At 29.2% G+C, this 21737-nt stretch overlaps 1 protein-coding gene and 1 pseudogene across 1 annotated transcript; both read right to left on the bottom strand.

The window, feature by feature from the left end:
• Positions 1-1835: 1835 nt before the first annotated feature.
• On the bottom strand, positions 1836-9703 carry LOC145198585 (uncharacterized). The gene is made up of 3 exons (XM_090076660.1): positions 9336-9703; positions 7133-7411; positions 1836-3964 (listed from the first exon to the last, which is right to left on the bottom strand). The coding sequence occupies exons 1-3, from the start codon at positions 9580-9582 to the stop codon at positions 3762-3764; spliced, it is 729 nt and encodes a 242-aa protein (XP_089932786.1). The 5' UTR covers positions 9583-9703; the 3' UTR covers positions 1836-3761.
• A 1488-nt stretch (positions 9704-11191) lies between these two features.
• Positions 11192-12450, bottom strand: LOC149894281 (uncharacterized; annotated as a pseudogene).
• Positions 12451-21737: the final 9287 nt, after the last annotated feature.

The raw sequence follows: 21737 nt of genomic DNA, 5'->3' as shown, positions 1-21737 counted from the left end.
AGAGCTTGTTTTACACTCATATTTGAAGGAAAGATTTTACACAAAGCGTCTTCAACTTTTTTGATCTGTAAAACATTTGACTTTTTTTACAAAGTGTAACTCTTGCAGAGACTAAAAATAGAGCATAATGTTCAACACCTAGTTCTTTTATCTTTTCTCTTTTGCTTCGCTCTTCAAGAACCACCCGTTGTTTATGGGGTTTTCCTGAACCAAAATGGCTTTTTGTTGGTCATACGATTTCCTTGAAGCCATTGATGTTCTTTTTCTGTAAATGTATCATAGTTTCTAACAGATTGTTTTGCTTTTATCTTCACTTTTGAAATAAATTTTATTAAAGTAACCTTTACTTTATTTATCTTCTTTTTGCTAACTTCTTCACTTTTATTTCATTTTGTTAAGTAAATCCTTCTATAATTTTAATTTATCCACTCCTAATTCACGTATTTTAAAAATCGCCAAGTTAATAAAATTATTGATATATATCAGAAACATTTTTGAGTTTTTTATATAATTTTTCACTTTACACTGTTTAACATTTTATGCTATTATTTCTTTGACAATTATCACATTAAGTTTCCTATAATGTTTAAGTAAATAATATTATTTGTGTATTACAGGAAATACTAAAGTTGTTGAGCAAAGCTATTTTAGATAAGTTGTATTTATCGAATAATAAATCATTATTCAAAATTAACAATAAACATTTAAACAAACTTCAAAATTAACAATAAACATTTTAACAAACTTTTTAGTAGCATATGATGACAAAGCTGTGTTTCTCAAAACTATATTTGATATGTTGAAACAAGTTATACAAGTAAAAAACTCAAGTTCACGATTTGGAAATGTCAACGAGTCCATAAAAACCTTGTTTTCCGCCATTTTTATTTGTTTTGATATAATAATTACTGTTAAAAAAGAATGGAAAAAAAAGGTTTTTATGGATTCATTGGTATTTGTATTTCTTCAATAACTCCTTATGCCACAGGTGACCGTAGCAATCCCTTTTTATTACTAAAAGTAAAAGTGTTAGTTAACTAAAAAATAAATATATCCCTAGAAGTCGGTGGAACATTTTTTCAGCTGATATTTAAAACAGAAAAGTGTGCATATATCCTATGCTATTTAAGATAATTCTTCTAATTTGAATAAAAAAAAACAGATTGAAATTTTCAATATATTTGAAATAAATAAAGTTAAAAGATTATCTTAAAAGTAAATATAGATTTTTATTTAGATTAAAAAAGCCTCGATTTTTACTAAATAAAAATCTCTCGTTTTTCAGATTTCTTTGAAAATAATATTAGAATTTTTAACTTTTTTTAACCATAAAAATTAAAATATAAGTTTTATGAAATAACTATTTTTACTTTTTAAATAAATAATCATTGTAATTTAATATTTTTTAAAAAAGGGCACATTTACAAAAATGTTGTGAGGGGTTTCATTGCCGTTTTCCCATGCAACAAAAATGGAAATAAAAAGCGAAATAAACATTACACAATTTATTAAAAGATTGTAATAATTCCTTTTACAGTGTCTTAAAAAATTATCCGACCAAACATTTTCAAAAATATTTTTCCTAAAAAAAGTACTTCATTTTCGTAAATTTAGACTTTTTTGGTAAACTCAAGATTAGTAAAAATAAAAAACATGTTTTTAAATAGATTTTATTTATTTTAATGTAAAATATGAATCACAAAGTTTTCAGTCTTAAAATAAAGAAAGTTAGGTCGTTTTTTTATTGTCAAAAAAATATTTAACCAAACACATTATTTGTTTTATAATAAATTATTATGTAACAAAACAATTATTTTAATACTTTGTTGGGCCTCCCTTTTCTTGAATTACAGCTTCTAGACGTCTAGGTATTGATTCGACAAAAGGTTTTATTTCTTCTGGTTGAATCTTTTCCCAGGCTTCTTCAATTGCCACTTTGAGGTTATCTTTTTTGGAAAATGATCGATCTCCAATTTTTCGGTCTAAATTTTCCCACAATTGTTTAATGGGATTAAGGTCCGGTGATTGTGCGGGCCATTCCAAGACCTCAACATTATTTTCAGCAAACCACTCCTTGGTTTTAGTGGCACTTTGCTTGGGATCGTTATCTTGCTGAAATGTAAAATCAGATCCTAGCCGAAGTTTTCGAGCAGATGACTTGTTCTGTATTGCACCTGATTCATTATAGTATCAATAAATTGGAGTTTTCTGACACCCTTCCAAGTCATTGAACCCCATACCATCACGTTATCGCCGCCATACTTGACAGTTCCTCTCACGCAGCTTGATTTGTAGGCTTCTCTGGCTTTTCTCCAAATTTTTTGGGCTCCATCAGATGGCATTAAGTTGAATTTCGATTCGTCGCTCCACAGGATCTTTTTGCAGAAACTTAACGGCATGTTTTTGAACTTCTTAGCACACTCCAATCTTCTTTTCATGTGTTTCTTACTCAAATATAGTTTATTACGCACAAGTCGTCCTTGAAATCCCCGGTCTCGGATACAATTTCTGATTGTTCAGTTTGCTCAGCCAGTTTTCGAGCAGAAATGAAGCGATTTTTCTTGACTTTTATAATTAAGTCTCTATCAAAACTCTTAGAAGCCTTTTTTTTCCTAACCTTCTTTCCTTTTATGGCTGTTGTTTCGATCAAATTATACTTCCTCATTAAGTCGGATACTGTATTATGAGGAATTCCAGTCTCTTACTGCACCTGACGATAGTTTTTACCCTGATTGACTAGATCGACAGCTAAATTTCTCTGAGAAACAGTCCAGTGATGTTTACCTCCAACCATTTTACTTAAAAAAACATGAAGCCTTTTTTTAATACAAAACCTTTTTTTTTACTACAAAAAAACTGTTTTGTTATGCAATTTCATTTATTGTATAAAAACTTGCTAAAATATTTCAACAAATTTCACATAAACTTAATTAAACTTACCTAAATATCGCTTGTTCGGATAATTTTTTTCAAGCCTATTCAATACTAAGTTTCTTTTAGGACAAATAATAAACCAACTGAAGCATGAATCAAAAAATATGAACGCTAAATGACATGCTATTCTCAACAGAATTAAAATGACAGACAAAGTATCGCTATACATTGTTTTTAGTATAATTTAGAGCATAAACATTTTTTTTTCGGAAAAATTTGTTTGGACGGATAATTTTTTGAGACACTGTATAAACAAAGTTCACGAAAAATATGTGAACTAATAGGCCGGGTGAATAAAAAAGAGCAATTGCTTTTACTCAGAGTTTTTGGAATAATTGCTCAACTTTACGTGAATAAAAATTTAGAGCAATTGCTTTTTTTTCGCAAAATCTTTTACTCATGAGCTTTTGCTTAAATATTTAGCGATTACTCACATATGAGAAAAGCGCGTGAATAAAAAAGCTACATCTAAAAAAACGGCGAGCAATCGCTTCTGATTTTACGAGCACCGATATTAGTTGCTTTTTTTTTTTTTTTTTTTGAGAATTGGACATTGATTTTATTATTTTACTACTATATTTTACAATTTCTTGACTATTCGTGTGTGTGTGTGTGTGTGTGTGTGTGTGTGTGTGTGTGTGTGTGTGTGTGTGTGTGTGTGTGTGTGTGTGTGTGTGTGTGTGTGTGTGTGTGTGTGTGTAGGTTATAATTATAATAGCACAGTTATAATTATAATAGCACAGTTATAATATTATAATATTATAATATAATTATAATATAACAGTTATAATATAATATTATACACAATTATAATAGCACAGTTATAATTATAATAGCACATTTTTGACACAATTATTGTTTTGGGGAGAAGTATTTTTCAACTTCGAACTTTTCAAACGATAATATTTTAGCTGCTCCAGCATGACCACACGCTGAAGCTCAGCATTTGTCCATTTTATAGTTTCTTTAGTTTCACCAGGTAGTTTTGATCTTTTTGGAACTGACATCGATGCTTGAGAAGAAGTGATCCCTGACAAATAAATTTTGGTTGAATAAAATTTCCAAAATATTGATAGATTTACATAAAATATAAAAAGAATAACACTATAACGAAAACAGGTGTGCTGCAAATATACTATATTGAGGTGGATAACCACAAAAAAAATAATTTTTTTTACGAAAAATCAATTTTTTGATATTTAAGTGATATAATGCTTCGATGATCCATTTTAATTATGATAAACTTAGTTTTATCTAACTCATTCTAAAAATTATTGTATTTTGGATAGTTTGTGGGTAAGTATAAAAAAGCGTCATTAGCAACATCCATAGCAACTGCATTTTTTTTTGTTAAGTCATTTTCAACAACCCTATAAATGCTTCTCTTTTTGATCAACTGCCTAAAAATTTAAACACTATATGGTTTATTATGCCAGCTTGGTTTGCAATTGATTACTGTAAGTCCTCATACTAAAATATTTATAGTTTAACAATTAGTACAAGGAGCTTTGTTTGCATTTATAGCGATTCGGACAACAAATTTTATTTACATTTCAACCAAAGATAGTATTTATAATATATATACATTTTATAGTAATGGGTAATAAAAAAAATAATGAACGAAAAAGAAAAAGAAGATTTAATGGGTTTTCAAAAAATTGTACTGTAAACAAGAGTCAAATACCATTTCAATCAACTTGTGTCAGTTCTAAAAAGCTCAGGTTTAACAATAATACAGACACTGAAAACAACTACTACATTCTTCTCAACTTTCAAATTCTTAAAGATATTATTGAGAATTTTTGTATATGTCCAAATTGTGAAAGTAACATGGTAATTAATGATGATTCAGCACTTAGAATGGGGTTTTCGCACAAATTAATTATAAGTTACAATGAATGTAAATATGAGTTCGATACACTTCAAATCAAATTTATAAAAGTAATTCAAAGCAAGGAAGAAATTTATTTGACGTGAATTTAAAAACAATAATAGCTTTTCGTGAAATAGGTAAAGGGCATGAAGCTATAAAAGATTTCTCTCGTATAATGATGCAAAAAAGTGCGTTTAATAATTCAATCAAAACGTTATCAAAGGCTTACCATTCAGCTGCATTACAGTCTATGAAAAATGCTGCTAATAAAGTAAAAAATATTTCAACAAATAAAACAACTACTGGAGAAGCTTTGATTAAAGTTTCTATTGATAGGACGTGGCAAAAACGAGGTCACAGTTCTTTAAATGGAGTAGTAACAGCTATAAGTGAAGGGAGTTGCATTTACTTCTTAGTACTTAGTAAATATTGCAGGGGATGTCAAATATGGAAAAACAAAGTGAATCATCCTATGTATAACTCTTGGAAAGCCAATCACAAATGTCACCTAAATCATTCCAAATCTTCAGGAGCTATGGAAGGTACTGGTGCAGTAGAAATATTTTCTAGATCCATAAGTAACTATGGGGTAATTTATAAGTACTATTTGGGTGATGGTGATTCTTTATCATTCAATGATGTTGTTAATAGCAAACCATATAGTAAATATGGAGTTGAAGTGCAAAAACTTGAATGTATTGGGCATATACAAAAGCGTGTGGGAAATCGTTTAAGAGAGCGAAGAAAGCAAAGTATTTGTGAGAAAAAATTAACAGGTGTTGGAAACCTCACCAATAATTCTATAAACACTATTCAAAACTATTTTGGTATGGTGATAAGAGAATTTGCAAACAATAAAAATTTAAACAATGATGAAAAAGTATACCAAATGAAATAAGGTATAAGAGCTGTTCTAAATCATTGTACTAACTTTCCAGACAAATTGTGACGACATATACTATGCCCTAGAGGATTAAATAGTTGGTGTAGGTGGAAGAACTGTGAAGAAGGAGTTGACATTTACAAGCCTAAAGTAAATATTCCTGTGTGGATTTATGATGCAATAAAAAAAGATTTTGATGACTTATCTGATGATTTTCTTCTCAAAAAATGAACTCATGGAGAGACACAAAATTGGAATGAAGGACTTAATAACATAATATGGTCTCGATGTCCAAAAAATATTTTTGTTACAAGATTTTTGCTTGAAGTGGGTGTTTGTTCTGCAGTTTTTTACTTCATATGGTCTTAACAGAGTTTTTAAGTTCCTTAACGTAAAATTTGACTTAAAAAGTTCATTGGCATTTCATCAAAAAGATATGAAGCGTTTAAAAAACATGTTTAAAAAAAATGGTGTCAAAGTTAAAAAAAGAAGAGAAAAGTTAAAACCATTAAAAAAAGGTTGGATTGATAATAAAGAAGGAACTTCATTACAAAAATCTTATCTATCTGGTGGATTTTAATAGTTTTTTGCTTTTGTATTTTGTTTTTCTTTTTTTCTTAGAATTGCATTTTAACGATACTTAACTTGACTTGCAACATGATATCTTAAGATTGGTCAAGCAATTTACTTCAAATTTTCAGGGGTTATTTAAAATACCTAGATGAAGGGAATGAATATTAAAATTTTTGAAATATACAGTTATTTTTTGCTTTTTTAGTGTTTTAACATAGCTCTACCCCCTGAAAACATTGCAAAAACCACAAAATATCAAATAAAAATGCTGAAAATAGTTTGTTTTCATGGATTTGAATTCATTCCCTTTATTTCATGGGTTGACAGAAAATTGCAAAGTTTCAACGCTCAAAAATTACTATAACTTGAAAAATCGTGTTGCAAGTGTAGGTATTAAATGCTTCATTTTTACGTGACTTTGACAATTTTCTGCCTTTTTATGAAAGATCTACGTATTTAGCAATATTTACGTTGCAAAAAATATATACATTAATTTGAATCAAATAGTGGTTTTCAAAATTTAATTACAGTTATGAAATTTGTTTTTTTTTGTGGTTATCTACCTTAAAGAATAAAAAACCATGTTTGTAACTTCTGCAACTACTTCTAACATTTTTATAAGATTCAACTGATGGTGACAATGAAAATATCATGTGATTTTTTAATGAGTTGTTGAATATAGAATCATTTGTTTCAGTAACACTTGCACTTGGAGTTTGTTTTATGACTGCCGATATTGCCCTTAAGCATATATTAATTTCAGTGTTTAACAGAACGAAGAAGTATCATGTTTAGAAAAAGGTATTAGTATCAGACACTAAATTCTATGACTATCTAAACAAATAACACATTAACATATTTTTTTTTACCAGCAAATTGCGAGCCTAAAGCAGCAATACCAGTTGCCAAGTTCTGGCTAGGAGAGGGTGAAGGTGAATAAGAACCATCAGGAGAAGAGGGTGCAACAGATTGAATTGGAGATGACACACTTGTATTTGCAGCTTCAACAGGCTTCTTAAATTTGGGTGACAACAATGGACAGCTATCCCCCTCAGTGCTACTGTCACTCTCAGCACAACAAGCAAGCTTCTCAACGCTTGATGTAAATTCTAATGTTTCCAACTGTTCCAAAGCAGCTTCATAGCTGTCTACAGAAACAAAAAAACTAAAGGTAAAAACAGTAGCTGTCAATGAACCGTTACTAAATATTAATCTGTAGTGGACTATAGTAGCTCAAATCATTATAACAACCATACACACTGTTTATATGTGTTTATATTATTATTACTATTATTATTATTATTATTATTATTATTATTATTATTATTATTATTATTATTATTATTACTATTATTTATTATCTTTATTATTAGCTTAAGAAGAAATCAAGAAAGAGTTTACTATTTAAAATAGCCCCTCCAATATAGGACATTTAATCAAAATAGATTCTAAAATTTTTGGTACTAAAACATAGGAAATTTAGTCAAAATGGATTCTAAGATGTCTGTTTCTGGTTACTTTCTTAATATTCTCAAAATCTTAATGACAGTCCTGCATAAAATGGTTTAAGATTGTATATCTTTCAACAAAGATAATGCTCCCAAGCATAAATCACACGTCTTCATGCATCCCATAATTTCCAGACTGCAATAAAAGAATATATATATATATATATATATATATATATATATATATATATATATATATATATATATATATATATATATACTGTTTTGCAAAATTAACTCCTGTTTGGTTGATATTTAGGGGTCACTCACTTGAAGGTTGAACTTTTTTTACACCATTATTTCCACAGAAAGTTTTTTCAGAATGGGTTCATTCATTATTCATTATCCAAATTTTTTGTTATATTATTTATTCATCGATACACTATTATATAATGTACCCATCAAAAATTAATTTATGTAGCAATACCTTAACAGTAAATCAAGTGAATATAGAAGATGAACACATTTATTTCATGCTCAAATTATATTTATGTGCATGACCAAGACGCACTTTTGTGTCAATATCATTATCTTCTATAAAAATATTTCCCAACCTTATACCTATATATTAGAATAAGCCAAAGTAAATAATTAAAGACACTTCGAAAAAAAAAAATTTAATGAAATGATAACTACAGAATTTAAAAACTGTTATCTTAAAAGGAGAATAAAATAAGGGTAAGCATTTTCCTACCTCCTGAAGTTTAGGGAAGTAGGAAGAAGACACTATGTATGCACATATTCATTCAAAACTTCAACATACAGCTTACCATTAAGTACAGTGCAACAAAAAATTTAATTATTCAATGTAATTTATTAATTTTTCTAAAGTTCAATGATGATGCTCGAACATGAAAAAACTTCAACAACTTTTGCTGAGTTTTTTTCCCATTATTACACTTCAATTTTAACTGTCCCATAATTACCCCTTTTTAACCTTACATGTCTATTTTGGGTCATAGCTAACAGTAAGTACCATTTGAAGGTCAGCCAAAGAAGTTTGCTCCAAACTCCTCTTTTATTCTTCACCTTAATTGAGTCTTTGTTCTATTTTTGAAGTTGCTCTTCTGTTATTCTCTTTTTATTATTCTCTTTTAAACAAATTCTTTTGATAACAACTTACTGTTAAAGAGAACTAATGCGATAAAAAAAAATTGCTGTCTTCCATGAAATTTTGGTTTGCAAACTAATGGCCACAAAAATAGATACATATTCATAAAACTCTTCAAACTGTTTTACAGTTTGTTTACCAGCATATTTGCAAGTAACACAAAAAATCAAATTCTGATTTGGGGAAATCAACTTTATTAATGATTTACTTAAAGATTAGCTTTTAACAAACCATCAAAGAATTGGAATCAGATTAAGTTAACAAAGCTCAAAAAGAATTGCTCTTAAAAACTATTGTTTATTGCAGTAACGCTCCAAACATAACTGAAAATTGTGTTCAGGGGATAAATTAAGTATTTGAAAGAAAATAATGAATTTTTTTTCTTATACTTCACTTCATCTTTTTTTTAACTAGATATAGTCAAAGTACCTAAAAACTTATTAAAATACTTACTATTTGAGGAATCCTGGCCCTGGCTTTCAAGCAATTTAGCAAGGTCAGTTCTTCCCACATAAATGAGACTTTTTTTTAAATCATTTAAATTACAACCTTGCCTTTCTAATACACTGATCAACTCCAGACCTGTTCTGATTCCTTCAAGAATTCCATCACCAATGTCAGTGTGGATATATTTTAATTGTTCAACATCATATTCACGCAAACTATTTGCAACTTTTAGCATTTTATGCCTGTAATTCATTTTGATCTATGAACCAAAAAAAATATTCATTTAAAAGTAGACCATAAAAAAAAGCTTTTCAAAATTTCAATTGCACTCATAAAAATACTTTTATGTTAAAATATAAGTTAAATGCTTAAACTTAGTCACTAAAATCAGCAGTATCTTAGACTAAGATATTGCTGTTTAACTAGTTATTATCTATTGCTGTTTTACTAGTTTTATTAGTTATTATACTGTTATACTAGATATTATCTAGTTTAAAGTCATTTTGTTATTTTATACCATTTAAAAAAAAAAAAGCATAACTAAAGGAAAAAGAATTTGAAATTATTAATGCAAGCTTTCATCTGTCAAAAACTATTTCATTTTGTTCATAATGTGTATTGCCCTATAGCATTTTTTCAGAGGATGAGAAAATGCTATAGGGCAAAAACCCCAAAAAAGTAAAAATGTAGCTTGATCGTTTTTCCAGTGTGGTCTTCGTATGTGTAACCCTACGTCGGGCGCAACTGATCTGACTGGCACATGCTTCATTCATTTGTTACTTTCTCCACACCGGAGCGCTTTTAAATCTAGATCTTTCTGGTAATTTACTTATAAGACTTATAAAACCCTCTCACTTAGTTACTTTACAGATAACGCAAGGAGTATTAATTGACCTGTGTGTTCTGATAGGCTCATTGCACCCGATTATGTCATTTTATTTAGGTAGGTATTTTTTAATTTTTTTTTTTTTCAGATTTGTTTATTTCGCACATTTTAAACTAGTAATATTAAACTAACTGTGCGTATTAAGGGTCTGCGTATCGTTATTATTTTCAACCGATAACGATATCAAACGATATGAGTTTGTCTATGAAACGATAATATCGGTTTGGTTATCGTTTGAAACGATATTATCGGCTTTTTTTATCGGTTTATCGGAATACATAAAAATAACGAGAATACCGATATTTATCGGTATAATAACGATAACTTTTACAATATTCCAATTTTCTTTTTTTTTTTTAAATGCCAAATTTTAGTTCAAATATATAATAAATCTTCAAGTCGAGTCAAGATGTCCTTTTGCCTATCTTTACCGGTTTTAAAAGTTAATCCTTCCCAATTGTATATATTATCTAGATGTCTAACTTCACAAAAATTCGTAAAGAAAAAGTAATTGTTCTCCAAATTAACCCCCAGGTTGAAACTCTCCCCACTCCTGATTTTTTTACATTTAATCAATCATAAACATTAGTAAACACAATATATGTTGTCAAAAAAATCTGAACTAAATGCTAAATATGTATATTTCCAAAATTAAATTGCATAATTTTTGGCTTTTTTTCTTCCAAAGTTTTAATAAAGTCAGCCATTATGGTAGTCAAAATAACCAATTGACATTTATTTATTTCATTTACAAAAAAAACATAATATAAATACATTTGTATCACAAATGATATTTAAGTTAATGCTTGTTTAAATTAAAATTTACCACAGAGGCGTTTAGCTCTCTATAACTTTTTTGTCCTATGTTTCTTTTATAGTTCATCCAAGGTTTTTTTAAATTTGTGATGAACTGATTCACCACATTGTTCTGCATAGCAACCTAAGCTAATATTATTGCAATCTACTAAGGTGAGAATGTGACACACTAAAATATGTATTTTCCATGAAACTGTCCTAGCCAAATACATCTTTTGTATATAGTTAAAGACTAGAAAATGAACTTTTGAAATCTTCAATTTTAACAGAAATATCTGTACCCATTTCCAAACCAAACACAGCTGATTTCACTAATGAAAACTTACGCAAGCAATTCATTATTGGTAAAAAATTGATTGCTGCAGTTAAGGTAGCATCCCTCTCCAAAATATCTAACTGGGGCATAAATAAATTATCATTGTTTCCATCTAAACCTACACCATGATACCCTCTCAATAATATGTAATGTGTTTTCAACCAGCTTTGAAAAGCTGGCTAAACATATTAAAGCAAAGTACAAAGTTTATCCACAACTCCCATCATAATGTGAAGCTCAGGTGGATGAACAATGTGTTCAAGAAAAGTTTCTTGATCTTCTTTTAAGTAAATGAAATGAGGATTTATTACATATTTGTATTCTGCATTTTCAATCTTTTTTTTCCACCATATACATATTGATCATAAAATAAGTCTATGGAGCCAAACATTCTTAGTTTCCCTGCTTCAAGGGAGCATTCTCCTTCACAATACAGACAGGCATATTTACCAGAGTGACTTGAAAGTTCTAAAAACACTACTTGCACACTTTAGGTCAAATGCCATACTGAAGTTTACTTCTACAAGTTGAAGAAGTGCCAATAATTTTTGGAGATTGCCATTATTCTCTAAGACCATCTCCACAATGGCAAGAATATAGCATTGCTTGACACCAGAATCTTCATATATTTCAAAGGAAGAATAATGATTTTTTGGATCGAAAACATTAATAATAACTTTTAAGAAGTTTTGACCACCATTTAAAGATATTCAGAGTTTCCTGCAATTTAGTCATTTTAACATTAATAATCGATTCTACAGCACTTGTTAGATTCCTGTGTAAAGTAGAACATGATTTTTTGGTTTTATTTTTAGAGAGTTCTAATGCATTTGATAGCTCCATAATATTTTGGAACAAGATATGATTTACTTTCTTTCTTTTTGACTTAATTTCATTTAGTCCAACTGTAACAGAGAAAAGATTTCCACCTGTAGACATCTTGAACTGCTCTACGCTTACAATGCTTTCACTCTCCATTTTATGCTTTAACAATCCAGATGCTACTTGTTCCGCATGTTTATCTCCAAGTGATTCACTAATATCTATGATATTGGTTACAGCTTTACTTTTGCAACAATCATGAGAAACTCCTCTAAAATTAATAGTAAAAATTTTATAACAGTTTTTGAAAAAAGTAAAAACAATAAAAAATATATTAAATCAAACAAAAATTAGCATAAAGAGAAAAAATGTTTTAACTGATCTTATTTTAACCTGATTTTTAAATTATAAAATCATAAATTAAATAATCTATACTAAGATTTAAATAGCCGAGTCAACAGATTTTTTCAGCTACATTTAAAGTATTTGACCCTGGCTAATTATTTGTCTGGATACATATCAGAGGTTTGCCTGATATTACTCCTATTTACCTGAAATACATTACTTTCTATCAAATACATTATTCTACCTGAAGTATATTATATAATATCAACATGTATGTGTGTGTTAATATATATATATATATATATATATATATATATATATATATATATATATATATATATATATATATATATATATATATATAAACACACACACACACACACACTGGCTAGAGAGTATATCAAAGGTTCTTTAATCTATATATATATTAATGGGTCATTTTGACTACCATAATGGCTGACTTTATTAAAACTTTGGAAGAAAAGAAGCCAAAAATTATGCAATTTAATTTTGGAAGTACACATATTTAGCACTTAGTTCAGATTTTTTTGACAACATATATTGTGTTTACTAATGTTTATGATTGATTAAATGTAAAAAAATCAGGAGTGGGGAGAGTTTCAACCTGGGGGAGAACAGTGTTGCTTCAGTTTTTCTTTACAGAATTTTTGTGAAGTTAGACATCTAGATAATTTATACAATTGGAAAGGATTAACTTTTAAAACCGGTAAAGATAGGCAAAACGGAATCTTGACTCGACTTGAAGATTTATCATATATTTGAACTAATATTTGTCATTTAAAAAAAATAATAAATTGGAATATTGTAAAAAATATCGTTATTATACCGATAAATATCGGTATTCTCGTTATTTTTATGTATTCCGATAAACCGATAAAAAAGCCGATAATATCGTTTCAAACGATAATTTGTCGTTTAGTTATCGCTTCAAATGATAAGCTATCGTTTCATAGACAAACTCATATCGTTTGATATCGGTATCATTTTATATCGTTATTGGTTCAAAATATCGGTTCATACCGATTACCGATAACGATACGCAGACCCTTAGTGCGTATTAAGGGTCTGCGTATCGAAACATATCGTATTACGATACGATACGATAAGGTATCGGAAGGTGCGTATCTTAAGTTTTTTTATTTTACGATAATATCGTACTCAAAAAGTTTGCACGATAAAGTTTCGATATTTATCGATTCATTACGATATTTATCGGTCAATTACCTAAATATCGTAACTCATATCGTAACTCAAACGATAACGATACTTATCGATTCATTACGATATTATTTTTTCCGACTAAAAAAATAATTTTTTTAAAAACCTAAATACTTTCATAAAATTGCTGACAAGTGCACTATTTAATGTAAAAAAAAGAAATAAACAAAACTTTATTTGTAATTTTGATTTTTTAATTTATTCAAGACTTAAGTTGAAGCAAAAAACAGCTAAAAACAAAAAATAATTTTTTACTAGATAAATTGTTGACGTGACATGTTAAGGTTTGTGCCTGTGACTTAATATAAGAAAAAGATTAAAATTTAATCTCAAAGTCAAGGTTTATTGAAATCACTAAATCACTATATGGCAAATTTTATAAACTTTAAGCAGTAAAATAAACCAATGACGCCACTAAGGCAATGAACCAATTTAAGTTAGTCATCCATTTGAACTGCTGATGTAAGAGTTGAAGTAGGAAGTCCCTGACTTGAAGCAGCTGAATTCTGAGAGTTATTGGTAGAAGCCTCTTCAAACAATTCTTCTTTTTCATCCCGACTGGTTAGAAGCCATCTTTTGATCTGGATCTTAGGGTAGTTTTGCTGAATGTACAACAATTTTTCAACTTGTTCAGGCTGCAATTTTGTTCTTTTATAAGAGACAATTCCACCACCGGCACTAAAAGCTCTTTCTGAAGATGCTGAGGAAGCAGGTACACACAGCCATTTTTTAGCAGCTTGAGCAAGGAGAGTAAATTTGTATTTATTTGCTCTCCAAAATTCCAGCACGTCCACACCAACAACCCCTGGGAGTTTTTGAAATATTTCCCATTCAGTGACAATGTCCGACTTTGGAGGTGGAGCCGGACCAGAATAGGAAGTCATAAGTGCAGGAGCTTCTTCCATTCCAACATTATAGAAAGGATCATCTTCCGAAACATGACCTTGGATTTCAGCATGTAACCGTTCATTAAATAATGTTGTTGCAGCAATCCATTCCTGATAAGCATTGGATTGAGTAATCAGTGCCTCATAGGCTTCATCAAATCCACCCAGTTTTTTCAGAGCTCTTCCCTTGTACAAGGGATTAAGCAAGTTGGCAACAGAGTAAAAAAGGTTTTGACAACCAATGTCCGGAAAACGAACATCCAAGTTTTCCACCAGCTTTTGGTGAAACATTTGTGCTGTTGGTGATGCCGCACCAGCCTTGATGAAATCCAGGCATTTGTGCCTCAGTGTGTAAATGTTTGAGATAACGAGGTGAATGCTTACTTCTTTGTCTGCAGAGAAACATTCTGAAATCTCAGCAACTCTCCTCAGAATAGGCAAAATTTCGTCATAAAGATTGAATTCATCTTCTGAAGGAATGACTGGAGCTAGTTTGGTGTCATCTTTTCCAGGAATGTCTCTAATGGAGCTGAGGATACGACGCATTTTTACAATGCTTTCCAACATCATAAAAGTTGAATTCCAGCGTGTTTTCACAGGAGTGATGATTTTCACAAATTTCAACTTATCCTTGCTAACAACATCACTGTCATCAAGCAACAGCTTTAGCTAAAAATTAAAATAGAATTATAAGAAACATAACATAAAAGTTGATTAGTACTATTTACTATAATAAAAAACTGATATTAACTATGTTATGTTTTTACTTTTTAAATGTTAACATTTTATCAGTTGAAAAATTTTGTCACAAAGTGTACTAAGAAGTTTATATTGCGCTTGTATTGTATTAAACTATAAACTAAATTACTATAAAAGCGAAAAAAGATGTTAAACTTGTTACCTCTTTTTTAATTCTTTGCTCAGACAAAGATGACTTGTGGCATCTTGAACTTAATTCAGTTGCTCTTTGGATTGCTTCGTGAAGATCCAAACTGTCAAAACCTTTTGTTTCTTTGACAGTTGCTTCAACTGCCAAATTCAAAAGATGATCAGCACACAAAAGAGATGCATCTACAAAATTGCACTTGTTAATTGCCGCCTTCATATTAGCGGCTGAATCATGGACACACACAACGGACGAAACTCCATTATTTCCGGCCAACTCTGAGACATTCCTGAAAAGCAAAGTAAAATTAGTTGTTTGCTTTTTGATGTTTTAAAATATAAACTAATACTTTTGTTGTTATTTTAGATATAAATAAAAGTATTAATTTGTGACATTAATTTTAAACTAAATGGCGGATTTTGCTTATCTAAATAATTCAAACGATTAACTTAATTTACAGAAATTTTAACCTAATAAAAATTAAACACTAAAACATACTTATCCAGACGAAGAGCAATGGCTTCAGCTGTATGTCGTCCGGAAAACGGAGAAACTCCAATCACAAACATCCTTAATTGGAAGTCTTCACTCACATAGTGCAATGTACTCACTTGGTATGCATCATTGTTTCTACTTTGCCAGAGGTCAGTTGAGATTGCAAATCCAGGGGTCTTTGGCAATTCCTCCTTTAGAATGTCATCCACACAGATTTTCACATTTTTGTACAACAACGGCAACCTAAAATTAAAATAAAAAATTATTGGTATTTCTCGTTACATATCAATATAGTTACCTACAAAGATAACCCAAAAAAAAATTGGTGTGGATTGGTCTTAAAAAAGTAGCTTTTTAAAAAATTTAGTTCTCTTGGAACTCCCATTGAATTGACTCCCCACAATAAAATTTTATTTAAAACAATTAAAACTTTTCGTACTTGAACCGGGAGTATGTTGTTGAAGCCTTCGCATTCATTTTTGGGTTGCAGTAGTGAACAAAATCTTTAAAAGCTTCATGTTCAACCAAAGAGAATGGCAAATTTAAACGGGCCAAAAACTTGACAATTTCAATGTCTCCTCTGAGCTGTTCGTTGTCTTGTGGCTTGTATTTGACCCAATGCTTTAGATTTTGGACCTTTTCTGCTGATGGTCCGGAAAGTCTTCCTCGTTTAACTCTACTGCCCAACATTAATGGTGTCTTATCATCTCGGACCTGCTCATAAGCCTCGTCTTCATTGTAGGTCTAAAAATTAATATGAAACCCATTAAAATACCTAACATTGAAACATTCATCAGCATTTATCAAAAGTTATTGATATTTATCGTTAAATCTTGTTAAATCTTGGTATTGTAATAGTAATAATAACTAACACATATGAAAATAAAAGTTAATATTTAAATTAAAAAAGTAAAAACGTTTGTAAACTTTATTGCACCTGTTTTAACTCATCAAAAGCAACATGGCGATTTTCCTCCAGGGCTGCAAACTGAACAGGATGCTTCCTTGTCAAATGTGATCTCATGCCAGATGTGTTCCTGTCCGCCAACTTGCAAATTGCAAAACAATACTTGCATTTTGCAGTAACAAGTCGCTCTTCATCTGGTGTAGTACTGACCTCTTCATCAAAGTGATTCCAAATTTCGCTCCTTGACCTTGGCATTCTTCAAAATGTTGTTCAATTACAAATTTAATACTAATTCAAACTAAAATTTTATTATCTTTCCTTATAAAAAAAAATTTATTTTAAGAGCCTAATTATGTACATCTAAGTAATTTAAAGAGTATCCCAAAAACTTTTTCCCAGAGAGTTTTTAAAAACGTTTTTATTACAATTAGCTAGTTAATTTCGGTTCAGTAGAACCGTAATTAAAATCGTAACCAAAACCGAAACCGTAGTTTGAGTGAAGCCGAAATCGAAACAGTCTGAAACATGAAAGCCAAATCAATATCAAAATAACATGAAATAACTATTTTACTTAACAGTGTCTCATAACTCATTACAAAAACTTATATATTATTCAAATGCATCTAACTATCGATCGATATTGTAGTTTTCTCGCAACACATCGATGAGATGACAACAATATTCTCTTCAAACAAAAACCTATCTTTACAAATTTAGTCCTTCTTTTATACCAGACAATATCCCTCAAAAACGTCATAAAAACCAACAAGATTACGGAATTAATAATTTTGATAGTTGTTACAAACAACTATCAAAATTATTAACATGACGTTCTAACAAATTTCGCAACGGAACAACTTATCTCTATATATATCTCTATAGAACAATCCAACTGTTTATTTTTTTAAATAAAAACATACCGTTGTGTGACCTAACAAAGTCCTATGCTTTAAGAAAGTCCTAAATTAAAAATTGACAAATTTTGAAGATTTTTGTTATTATTATCAAATATATATATATATATATATATATATATATATATATATATATATATATATATATATATATATATATATATATATATATATATATATATATATTTGATAATAATAACAAAATTCTTCAAAAACTCCATAACTATGACATTTTTTTATCATTCAAATTTGTTTGAATAAATAAATATTTGAAAAAATAAAATAGATTTGTTTTTGTAATGATTTATGGGACATAAGGCATTTAAACGATCAGTATGTAACATGATTTGATAAAAAATAGAACATGTGAAAATATTTTAATATTTGATGATCGCTTAAAGAATGATTTGAGAATAGTAACTTGATTTGATTTGAAAATAGTAACAATTCTCACGTGATTTCAATTAATAATTACTTCAATTTTTGTAATTGATAATTGATTTACCCACAAACGATTAAAACATCAATATAATTAGGAAATCATCATGATCCCACACTAAATAAAAAAAAGTTTTCTAAACTTAAAGAAAAAATCTCCCTATAAAAAGTTTTGGTTCATTACAGTAGTAGTTTGAACCGTAATTTTGCCCGAAACAGAATAAGTAAAAGGTTGTCGAAGCAGAAATTTTGAATTCGGTTTCGGCCGAAACCGGTAGCGAAAGTTACCATTCGCTACAATTAGCGGCAACATTTCAGCTAGACGATATTTGAATCACATAAGTATTTTTTATTATTAAAAAAGCGGACTTTAATAATGAGTTTTAATCGAATAAACCACAATTGTTACGAATATTTAAAGAATAACTTTTTCTTTTTTAAAAAAATAAAAATATTTTGAGCGCTTACCTTGGTGTGACCTAACAAAGTCCTATGCTTTAAGAAAGTCCTAATTTAAGAAATGACAAGTTTCGTATACATAAAATAAACATTTAAAGAAAAAAATTTAGTTATTTTATCTAACTAGATATCTAGTTTAAACAACAGAATTATTTTCCGCAAATGATTCTTTTATATATACGAAATTTGTCAATTTTTAATTTAGGACTTTCTTAAAGCATAGGACTTTGTTAGGTCACACCACGGTATGTTTTTATTTAAAAAAAAAAAAGTTGGATTGTTCTCCTAACTGCCTGAGCCGTTTTTAACAACTTAATCTAAAAAACGGCGTTAAAAAATAGGCGATTATTATTTTTTATCAATATTTTAATCAATAAATTGAGAAAATATATTGCAAAATATTTTAACTTAACATTTAGTTAAATCTAATACAAAATATTGTAAAATATCTAATATAAAGCAACTTAACATTTAGTTATATCTAATACAAAATTTTGTAAAATATTGAAAAGTTTTGAAAACCAAACGATATTTTATCGGAACGTATCGTACATATCAAAACTCAAAAATATCGTTATACAATTTTTATCGATAAATTATGCGATATTTATCGCTAAAAGCGATATTGATATCGTGCATATCGAAACCCAAACGATATTTTATCGGAATCATATCGTAACATATCGGATATACCAATTCATATCGAAACCCATTATCGTAGAAAATATCGGTTAGTTTCGATATTTCGATAACGATACGCAGATGCTTAGTGCGTATTTCATAAAAATAAATAGAAAATCTTCAAATGGCCTAATATGCACATTGCGTTTAATTATGTCATAATTTATTTAAAAAAAAATTTAATGGCGTCTCAATTTGATGAACTAAGGAAGTTACTTGAGGAAGAAGTTGAAGAAGAACCCGCACAAATTGACAATTTTTCAGAAGAAAGTGATATCGACTCTGAAGATGAAGTTGAACAATACATTCTTAATTCAGAAACTGAGCTATCTCAAAACGAAACAGAAGATGACAAAGAAGAAGGAAACTCTTTTATGGGCAAAGATAAAAAAAACGGAATGGCTAACTAAACCACTAAAAAAAAGTCGACGTCGAAAGTCACACAATATTTGCATTTATTGCGATCACAGTATTACGAGAGTCTTAGTTTGGAAGCAAAAAAGAGATACGAAGAAAAATTATCAGTTCTAAAGATTATTTTTTATCCCTATTTTTTATCAGAAAAAGACTGAACTAACTAATAACGTAGACAAATGGCCTAATCTGACTTTTTCTGATATATACAGCTATCTAATCAACTTTCCAAGTCAGTTTACAGGTTTTAGTTTAAAATCTTACAAAGGTCTTGAATCTTACAACTATGTAACCAGTGTCTTGTTCACAACGTTCTTGTAAAGTTCATTCATGGTGTAAATTCTATTTATATTGTTACCAGTCGTGTAAGACATGGTCAGAGCATTTTTTCTAAAACTTCAACAAGGGTATGGGTTAGCGTTCAAGAAGATGGTGAAGTTATAAATGCACATTGCACATGTATGGCAGGTTTAGGCGAAGTCTGTTCTCATATTGGAGCAACATTATTTTATTTAATGTTAATATCTGATTATCGGAAAAGAAATAATGATGATGCTTGTGCATCTCAATTGTGTGCTTGGTTGCCGCCAAACCTTAAGGAAGTTAATTGCCACTTTCACAAATTAATTTTACCGATCCTAAAAAAAAATTTAAAGCAAAAGTAAAGAACAAAACACAAGCAAAACTATATAATAAAAAAGCCTTATCCGTTCCAATTCCAAGTAAGACAGAAATTGCTAACTTTTACAGTAAAATATCAGATAATGCAAGAGATAGTGTAATTCTTCGTATAATTCCTGAACATAGTTTTAAATATATACCTTTAGTTGCAAAACTAAATACAATAATTTTTAAATTTTACAAAAGAGAACATGAACAATTAAAGTATCATGACCTCGTGCAACTTTCAAATAAAACTTTTTCAGATATAAAAATAAATGAAGGTGAAATTAAATTGATTTCAGATCATACAAAAATTCAATCTTAATGAAGTTTATGGTTTAGAGCACGTGCAGGGGTTATAACAGCTTGTAAATTCAAAGCTTGTTGTCATTCAAATATAGCCATGCCTTCTAAAAATTTAATAACGCAAATTTGTTATCCATCAGAAAATAAGTTTATTACCAAAGCAACAAAGTATGGTTGTGATAACGAAGTTGTAGCTAAAAATTATTTAAAATCACATCTATTAACAACTCACAAAAATGTTGAAATTTTTGATTGTGGGTTGCTTAGAACACCCAGATGGCCATACCTCGGAGCAAATCCTGATGGTTTTATGAAATGCACATGGTCTTTTCACGAATACATAGTTGAGATAAAATGTCCATTTAAATGAACAAAAAGAAATCTTTGAACTGGCAAATAATGATAAAGAGTTTTGCATGGAAATAAAGGACGGAAAACATTATATAAAAAGAAATCATCAATATTTTTATAAAGTTCAGCTACAAATGTTAATTTCAAATATTCCGATTTGTTATTTTATCGTGTTTGATGGTGAAGCCAGTCAGTCAAAAAATTTATGTTGGTAAAGAATTCCTCACTGAAAACTAAAACGAAGCAAGAGATTTTTTTATTTTAGCGATTTTGCGTGAACTCCTTGCTAAATGGTATTCTAGAAATCATAATACTTTTGTAAATATTGGGGCATAAGAACAAAGTAGCAATTTTAAAACAATTTGTACTTGCGGTAAAATTAAAGAGAGTATCATAAAAAAATGTTTTTACTTGCGTTATAAAAACCTATCATCTTAATTGTCTTGGACTCTAAAGCAAACCAATTGGAAAATGGTTTTGCCCAAATTGTTGCCACAAGAAAACCAGAATTAAAAAAAAAGATTTTAAATGAATAAATAAACATAACACTACATTTATGTATTTTTATATATTAAAATAAAAG

Source organism: Hydra viridissima, unplaced genomic scaffold (assembly GCF_058129835.1).
Source record: "Hydra viridissima isolate aposymbiotic clone 2 unplaced genomic scaffold, HvirCarnegie_v1 scaffold_1, whole genome shotgun sequence".
Taxonomy (NCBI): Eukaryota; Metazoa; Cnidaria; class Hydrozoa; order Anthoathecata; family Hydridae; genus Hydra; species Hydra viridissima.
The sequence above is the reverse complement of the archived record's forward strand: the minus strand, read 5'-3'. Positions and strand labels throughout refer to the sequence as shown.

What these genes read in the sequence shown, in the direction of transcription:
- LOC145198585 (XM_090076660.1), bottom strand. Translation starts at nt 9,582, where the DNA reads ATGAATTACAGGCATAAAATGCTAAAAGTTGCAAATAGTTTGCGTGAA. An exon ending in GGGCCAGGATTCCTCAAATA is followed by an intron (nt 7,412 to 9,335) that starts GTAAGTATTTTA and finishes TTGTTTCTGTAG; the next exon opens with ACAGCTATGAAGCTGCTTTG. An exon ending in TTTAGGCTCGCAATTTGCTG is followed by an intron (nt 3,965 to 7,132) that starts GTAAAAAAAAAT and finishes TTTATTTGTCAG; the next exon opens with GGATCACTTCTTCTCAAGCA.